The sequence below is a fragment of the Colias eurytheme genome, chromosome 8 (assembly GCF_061535395.1).
Source record: "Colias eurytheme isolate Ceu_HAF_F1 chromosome 8, ilColEury1 Martin Lab GWU primary, whole genome shotgun sequence".
Classification (NCBI taxonomy): domain Eukaryota; kingdom Metazoa; phylum Arthropoda; class Insecta; order Lepidoptera; family Pieridae; genus Colias; species Colias eurytheme.
This window is the reverse complement of record NC_142987.1, coordinates 2,778,705-2,787,803: the sequence shown is the minus strand read 5'-3', so window position 1 is coordinate 2,787,803 and position 9,099 is coordinate 2,778,705. Positions and strand designations below refer to the sequence as shown.

General features: G+C 36.1%; 2 protein-coding genes across 2 annotated transcripts; both read left to right on the top strand.

Annotated features, from left to right (window-relative positions):
• The first annotated feature begins 26 nt into the window (after positions 1 to 26).
• Positions 27 to 3,480, top strand: LOC149906352 (sodium/potassium-transporting ATPase subunit alpha-4-like). The gene has a single exon (XM_090104999.1). The coding sequence runs from the start codon at positions 27 to 29 to the stop codon at positions 3,075 to 3,077; it is 3,051 nt and encodes a 1,016-aa protein (XP_089961125.1). The 3' UTR covers positions 3,078 to 3,480.
• Positions 3,481 to 5,795: 2,315 nt separating this feature from the next.
• Positions 5,796 to 7,587, top strand: LOC149906351 (larval cuticle protein A2B-like). Its single transcript, XM_090104389.1, has 4 exons — positions 5,796 to 5,953; positions 6,154 to 6,285; positions 6,510 to 6,740; positions 6,973 to 7,587. The coding sequence occupies exons 1-4, from the start codon at positions 5,882 to 5,884 to the stop codon at positions 7,081 to 7,083; spliced, it is 546 nt and encodes a 181-aa protein (XP_089960515.1). The 5' UTR covers positions 5,796 to 5,881; the 3' UTR covers positions 7,084 to 7,587.
• The last annotated feature ends 1,512 nt before the right edge of the window (positions 7,588 to 9,099 follow it).

Sequence of the window (9,099 nt, the reverse complement as noted above, 5' to 3'; positions counted from 1 at the left end):
TTGAAGAGCTGTGTTAGGTTATTACAATGCCACATCAATCTCATCGTCGATCAAGTACTTCTTTGGTAGGAGGCAGGCGACCGAGCCTCCAGCACGCGGGACCTGATGTCTCGGAACTCACGCTTCTTAAAGAGGAAACACATACCGGTGATCACTTCCTTACGCCGACCCAACTAGAAGTTGTTTACCGGACCAACGTCACAAATGGCCTCACCGAGAACTTCGCTAAAGAAATGCTAGAAACCTACGGACCAAACCAGTTGAAAGAACTAAAAGGAAACAGTTATTGGAAAATATTTCGACATAACCTTTTCGGATGGTTCCAATGCGTTCTCTGGTGTGGTGCAATTTTAAATTTTATCGGCTATTTCTTTTCAGGTTCTCTCGACTCCGGTGGTGAAGGTGGTCACACCGGTAAAGATTATTTGTATTTGGGATGTGTGATCACTGCCACTATAGTTGGTACTGGCCTTTTCGGGTTTTATCAAGAAGCTAAGAACATGGCAGTAATGAGTGGCTTTGAAAAATTGGTTCCACCGAACGCAGCCGTTATCAGAGAAGGTCAAAAGAGGATTATTCCAAATTGCGATGTCGTTATTGGTGATATCGTTGAAATGACAGGTGGCGAAGTGGTCCCGGCTGACGTCAGAATACTTACGTGCACCAATTTTAAAACTGATATGTCTTCACTGACTGGCGAGTCTGAACCTATTAAACATCGACCGGAGTGTACGAACGCTAACCCGTTGGAATCTAAGAATATGGCATACTTTGGATGCCCCATTACTGAAGGATCTGCAAAAGGGGTTGTTATTGCAACTGGTGAAATGACACAAATTGGAAAAATTGCTGGTTTGGTTACTGGTTTAGAAAAAGAAGAAACACCAATAGCTAAAGAAATAACACATTTTATTAAGCTTATATGTTGCGTAGCATTTACTTTCGGATTTTTATTCTTTGTAATGGTGTATTTAATTCAAAAGAGCTGGTTGTCAGCACTTCAATATATGTTAGGTATTATCCTAGCCAATGTCCCGGAAGGACTTATTGTAACGCTTACCGTTTGTATGACTCTGTCAGCTAAAAATTTAAAGAAGAAAAATTGCTTGGCGAAAACTCTTCAAGCCGTAGAGACTTTAGGATCAACATCGTGCATTTGTTCAGATAAAACTGGAACACTGACGGAAAATCAGATGAACGTGTCACATTTGTTCTGTAATTATACAATATTTGATAAAAACGATCATGAACATGTTTCGGATCATTCATATGCTACTTTAACTCTTGCTGCGTCATTAAACCTTAAGGCTACTTTTGCAGTCGACACTTTGAATCTTCCAATTGAAAAAAGAAAAATAATAGGCGATGCTTCTGAATCAGCGATATTAAGATACATGGAACTGAATCGATCTGCAACACAAATAAGAGAAAATAATCCTAGAGAAGCAGAAATTCCATTTAGTTCGGCGTACAAGTACCAAGTAACAATACACCGGATGCAAGCTACTCATAGTTATTATTTAATAATGAAAGGAGCTCCTGAAATCGTTGTAGAGTTTTGTACTAAAGTTATAACTGATGAAGACGACCAGCCTTTGACTCCACAAGCAAAGAAGGAATTAAAAGCTAGTTTTATTAAACTTGCAAATATGGGCGAACGTGTCATAGGATACTGTGATTATAATTTACCTTTAAGTGAATATCCGTTGGGGTACAAATTCGATACACAACAGCGAAATTTTCCAGTTGAAAATTTAAGATTCATTGGGGCTATATCAATGATAGATCCGCCTCGAAGAGATATAGAAAAATCTATTGGCTTGTGCCGACAGGCTGGCATTCGAGTGATAATGGTAACGGGAGACCACCCAGTAACTGCTTTAGCAATATCTAGACAATGTGGGACTATCACACAACCTACGGCCTATGATTATGCTTTTGAACATCACATTGATTTGTCCGACGTACCATCGCATATAAAAAATCAGTTCAAAGCGGCTGTAATTACGGGCGATGAATTGCGAAAAATGAGTGTTAATGATTTAAAAGCTGCACAAAAGAAATATGAAGAAATTACTTTTGCGAGAACAAGTCCTCAGCAGAAACTATTTATTGTAGAAACATATCAAGCGCTGGAGCATGTAGTCGCTGTTACTGGTGATGGAGTGAACGATTCGCCCGCTTTAAAAAGGGCCGATATTGGTATTGCCATGGGTATAACAGGGACAGAAGTTTCTAAACAAGCAGCCGATATGATCCTATTAGACGACAACTTCGCTTCCATTGTGCTTGGTATTCAGGAAGGTAGAAGAATTTTTGACAATTTAAAGAAAACAATAGCGTATACATTAACGTCGAATACTCCTGAAATGCTGCCATTTGTTTTGTATGCTTGTGTAGGAATGCCCTTACCGATGACTTTGATATTAATATTAGTCGTGAACGTTGGGACTGATCTTTTACCTGCAATGAGTCTAGCATATGAGACATCAGAACACGATATAATGTCTTTGCCTCCTAGGAAACCAACAGACCATCTCGTAAATCGCATGCTCATTTTCATGGCATATTTTCAAATAGGCATGATACAATTCTTTGCAGGAATGTATGCATATTTTATTGTATTTGCCCAAAGTGGTTTTTTTCCATCAAGTATATTATTTGTACGCCACGATTGGGAGTCACCTTCTACCATCGTTAAAGACACATTGGGTCGACAATGGTTTTATATTGATCGAAAGCGTGTCGAACGGCGGGCACAAACTGCTTACTTCGTTGCTATTTGTTGGACTCAGATATCCGATGTTATTATATGCAAAACGAGAAGAATTTCTTTGCTTGAAAAGGGAATGAAAAATCATGTACTGAATATAAGTATTATTGTTAATTTGATCGCAGCCATTGTTGTGACGTATCTTCCGCTCTGTCACGAAATTTTTGGTACTGAACCTATTTCATGGCATGATTTTTTCCTAGCCACGCCCTTTTTTGTACTTATGATTCTCGGGGATGAGCTTAGGCGATTTATAATTAGGCGTAATATTTCAAAATGGGTTGAGGAAGAAACCTATTATTAAATTCAATTTATTAAAGTATAATGTTTTGCATAAGAATTCATTTCATAAAAATAGAATGCATTAATTTAAGTTCTTAAGTAAAAAAGCCTATAAGTTTTCGTTGTTAATAAATATGTAAGACAATTATTGGACATTATCATTTTCTGCATTGATTGCAATTGCTTTGGTAGATATACTTATTTATGAAGAAACACTATATTTTATAAAGTTTATTTGACTCATTTTGTAATATAAAATAGCACTTTGTATGTAATAGATATGTGGATATTTTGTGTTCATGCAATTAAAGTCCTATTTAATAAGAAAGGCAGTTCGCACTCAAATTGCAATCACAAAACTTGTCGTTGCAACACGGATGTTAGGCGTGGTATCGACTTTACGATTTCAATTAACACGCTTCCAATGATATATGAATATCAGATAAAAAGTAATGCATTTCTCAATTAAGTATAAAAAAGTATTTAAAGGTAGTTTTGGCAACAAAAATATATAGTATAGGTTCGTATTATTTCTTAAGTATTCAATAGATACTCCTAAATTGTATTTTGTAGATTCTACTCAGCAACGTTTAAAATAACTTGACTCTAGGAATATCTAAAAAAACAGCGCGACTACATAGGCGGTCGGGCAATCGAGTAGTGAGTGCACAGCCTTAATTCGTTTATCAGTGAGTTATATGCGATATGTCTAACATACGATCGGGCGCGGCCCAACGATATGAATTTTAATCTAGATCGAACATGGGCACAGCGGCGTTCTACCTAAATAGTCTTAAGTCGCTATGTGACCTACAATGTCCCTAATGTGTATCAGGGCTTATATTTTCTCTTGTTTTGTTGTAATAATAGGATATGATTCGGATAGAGAAGAAAGTAATATATTTAATAAATACAATTTTGATAATCTATTAGGTTCCAACCTAAAACAAATGCTTTACATATGAAATTTAATTCATAAAATATAAAGACATCAAAAATATTAAGAAAAGCAAAAAATTATCTTGAGGCGTCACATTTATAAATTGAATTTATTAGTTCTGAAAAGCAAAGACAATATAGCAGAGCGGCACCTAATTACCATAATTTTGCCCAGATTTTCCATGATGTCTGAGTTGTGTCTGAGCAATTTATGCTGGTGTTATTTTAACTCTTGAATACATTGATTGTCTTTTATTTAACATACAATGACAGCATGTGAGAGCACTAATAATGATTTGCGAACGGTTGCTGAATTTAAACAGTCTTCATATTTGACTTGACCACATTATTCATAGGAATTGACTTGTTCAAAAAGGAAATTGAGGATAACAAATTGTATCCTTATAAAAAACTGTTATTTTTTAATGTTACTTATCCAGTGGATATTCGCTATATCGTTAAGACAAAGGTTTGAATGAGATTCTCAGTATAAATAATACCCACTTTAGATACTAAAACTTAAAAATGCGAACGGTGTGCCTACTTAGTTACTCATACAGTTAAAATTAGTACCTACCTAAGACATAATAATTATAATAATAGAATTACTTTAGAATTTAGACGCATAGGTATAGGTATTCGAAGGTATTATGGTATCAATATGCAAGTCAAGGGTATAGAACAGGGTTCGCATGAATTTTCAAGTATGTTTTACTGCGAATATGTCTGTATTTTTAGTGGTCTGTAGAACTAACTTTATCTACATAGAACCATCCAACCAGGTTAGACAATTCATTGTTTAAGTATTTTGCTGAAACTTTATCAAAATAAAGTAGTACCTACTTATAAACTTTTGCATTACCTACCTATATAGGTATAAATTGAATTGATAATTTAAAGTCTGCATTTAAGAATTTCCTTCACTAGCCTTAGAAAGATAACTTAATAATATTATAATTACTAAAAATGTGCTAAGCTATGCCTAAATCTGTGTATGGCAATCTAACGCATTTAAACGCAAATAGCATATAATTGCGATACATTAAAAAAGGCCCTTTTTCGGCAGCCACATTTACATAATTTAGGTATTAATTTCTCATCTTATTTATATCGAATTAAGTAAGTATAGTTAGAATTGAATAATTCAAAGAAATTGATCGGTGTGAAGATTTAAACTTAATATTGATGCTGTGCCAATCATGATACCGCGATCGATATCAAAATATAGCACTGCTAGCTCAGCGGTATAGATTCCATGTTTTAACGGTAACTTCATGCAGATATTTACTCGTGTTATTTAAAATTTTATACATGTTTTATACATGCATTTCATATATAGATAATAGATATGTAATTCAAACGAAACCTACACACAATATAGAGACACAATTCCACGAAGGTGTTCATATATAGAATTATAGAAAGACAAGTACTAAGACTAATTACTACGTTTTGTCGTAATAGTCCCATAACTTCAAAATATAATATGTATTATAATGATGATGCAATGTACAAACATTTCAGTTAATTTATGATAAAAGCGAAATAATAACTCGTTAGTGCGTATTCGTTTCCTTCTGTCCATAATCTTGACGTGTTCGCTTTCCAAGATATAGCTCACACCATTTATTCACGTCGAGATTTAAATTGGCATGATCTAGATAAAAGCAATTTAAATCAGATTTGGAATCGAAATATTAGTCCAATAATGTTAGCATATGAATTCAGTAAAAACACGCGTCAGATAGCAAGCAAAAACTATCTCGATTACTAAACATACCCCTAAATCCATACATTATACTCGTATCTAAGGTCCACGCGTTCGGCGGGACAAGTATCCTTGGTTTCGAAATTGTATCAAGTGTCTACACCGTGCCTTTATAAGCAATGCGTGTGCGTACAGCCACACATGTGCTCCTGTACACGCAACGACCGCACGCAATAGTCATGTACGCTAAGGTACGCTGATTTATTTGTACCTATTTTTATTTTATATTAAAAATATAATAAATAATATTTAAGATAGATACGAAATTCAAACATATATTTTTGTTTAAATTTTTGCTATTTTCAAAATCAGTATTTGAATTCAAAAATCAAACAATTGTTTAAAACAAAATTAAAGTTATCAGTTCTCGTTTTACTTATTTGTGTTGCAGTTCTTCATTGTTTGCTGCGTGTGCGCCGTGGCGTCGGCGGCTCCTGGTTACCTCGACACCATCGGCTACGCGGCGCCCGCCATCCATGCAGCACCCATCGCCCACACGATAGCAGCTCCTGCTGTTGCTCACGTATACATTTTATTTTAATAAATTGATTTCAGACTAATTGTCTTCACAAGGACGCGTTTTTAGAAAAGTATTATAGGTACACGAACAATTCAATTGTCAAAGAGGAAAAGCAATACTGTCACCAAATTTTGCTTCTACTTTCTTGTTAGAAAGTAATCGGTGCTGTTATCTAAATGCCCATGATGCTCACAAGTTACATTGTTACTAATTTGTGTCTCCCGCAGGTCGTTCGTGCAGAGCCTGTCGACCCCAACCCCGCCTACACGTACTCGTACGGTGTGAACGACCCCCACACCGGCGACCACAAGGACGCCCAGGAGACGCTGCAGAACGGCGTCGTCCACGGCTCCTACAGCCTGGTGGAACCCGACGGCCACTTGAGGAAGGTCACCTACACCGCTGACCACGTCAACGGCTTCAACGCGGTCGTTGAGAGGACAGGCAACGCACATCCTGTACGTAGTATAAATTAAAAAGCTAAATAGAGTAAAAAGTACGTGCTAAATAATAATAAAGCGTTGATCATTTGTATTAGAAGCATAGATAACCGGTTTTTTATAGGTGGCGTACATACCTAATACATTGATACTTATAACTTATCGCTTCTATTTTATTTAGTGAAAAAATGCAAATAATTTGTTGATTTGCGTATTTCCTTTTGTTAATTCACGAAAAATCTTTTTGCAGGCTCCCGCAGTAGCGGTGGCGCACGCGCCCGTGGCGGTCGCCCACGCGCCCATCGCAGTGGCCCACGCGCCCGTCGCGGTCTCGGCGCCCATCGGCCACCCCTGGCGCTAGTCACACACGAGCTAGCTCGCTGTATCGTTGATTGGAGGAACGACTGACCAAAGCTTCTCTTTTCCCTACGGATTTGGTATAGAAGGCAATGTAAGGCCCGCCCGCGGCACTCCCTCGCCCGAGGGATACCAGCGGCCAACGGAAGCAAGCGACGATGGAAGCTTTGTTCTTTTTCAATAGCTTGATTTCTCGCATGGAATGGATTGTTACAGTATTATAAGAAATCAGTGTAATTTTCTGTAATGCAGAATAGGCGCGTCTTATGTATGACTTATTTTTATTTATTTTTTGTTAACGTTTGTTTAGTTTGTTAGAGTTCCTCCAGTCACCAATAGAGTAGGGTCGATGACCTCGCGAGTGCGCCGCATGGAACCGTCCTATGTTAATTTATTTCGTACTACTTCTTGACTGTTGCCACGGACTTGATCTTGACGCGCTGTATCACTTACATGTAAATATAATGTATAGTTGATAAATAAAATGCAATTATTTGCGCCAATTAAATACCTTATTTTATTTATCCCACAAAGGCTTTAAACCTCTCTCCTAAAAAGGATTTTGCAAATACCTTGATAAATTAAAATAAACATATTCTTGTAGGTCTTTATTATTTGAAATACAATATACAATCAAACGAATGTATGCAAGAACCTACTTAAAAAATTGCATCACCTTATTTTTAGGACCAATTAAAATAAATTAACTATTAAAAAGATTTATCCTTATCCAGATTGAAATGGAATGCAAATAATGTTATTTAAAGTTGGATAGTGATAAAAAGTCTGATGATATGGATATGTGGATAAAAAAGCGGTATTAATTTAGTTCTATTGCCGTATTTGCTAACGCTATTTATATGTAGCAAGTTCGCGAACACCCTCATAAATTGTAAATGAACGCAACCCAATTTCATATTTGGTATGGACAAGCTAATTTGATCTAATCTAAAACGTTTACTCACACGTAGTGCAATTATCCACTGCGCGCTATGCTATGTTCACGCTGAAAATATTAATAAATTAAGCACCTATAAAATTGCACATAATATGAAGCATGAAATCTTCTTAATTCCATTTCGATGCGATGTTTTATCTTTTAAACTATCGTTTACAACTGTTTTGCGGTTCATTTCAATATTATAAAAAGGAAGGTTCTCGTATGAATGGTCTACTCAAACTTGTAAATAAATTTAGTTGTTCTCAACCACCTTTGTAAAAAAATATCTTTCTTGATATTGTCTCCTGTTAGAACAAAATTATTCCATCAAAAGCAGCATTGCAAATAATAATGTAAAGCTTGTCACGCAGTGTAGAGAGAGAATAATTTTCATTGAGCAATGCGCGCCAAGAAAACATGTATCAATCGGAACCCGGCGTCGGAATTCAATCATTTAGGAGAAACATGTCACAAGTTTTTCCCGCTACCGATGTAAGGACGTGCGGTTTCCGGCCCAAGGCGCTAAATACGTGAACGGTGCTGTGGACAGGTTCATTTCCCTTTTACTTCCATAACAACACAGCTAGCTATATTATATAAATACATATAATTATATAAATAGGAAGTCCTTATCATTTCACGTAAAATCACAGAACTTAGAAGTAAAATGTGAGTAAAATAAACAAAATTAAGAATTTTCTATAGTTAGTTGTGTCTGTGTCGCAAAAGGGCAAAAGTTTACAATACAAGCATAAAATATCTTTAATGAGATATTATACAATATTGAAACAAGGATTGACTTTTTTGTTGCTTTAAAATTTTATATTTTTAGAATAATTATTATCTATCATTTAATCAAACAGTCAGTGGTTGTAATATTAGACCGGGAGATACTGACACAAAATTTCGAGTCATTTGTAACAGGATGGCGGTTCTACAGGGTTCTTAGTACGCAATGACAAAAAGAAAAATGATGGTGTGAACGCTGGTACTGGCGGCTTAGTCGCGTGGGCGTTAGTCGAACTCGTCGGAAAATAGCGAAAGTCAAACGATTTGTAACAGTATGGCACTTATTTTTCC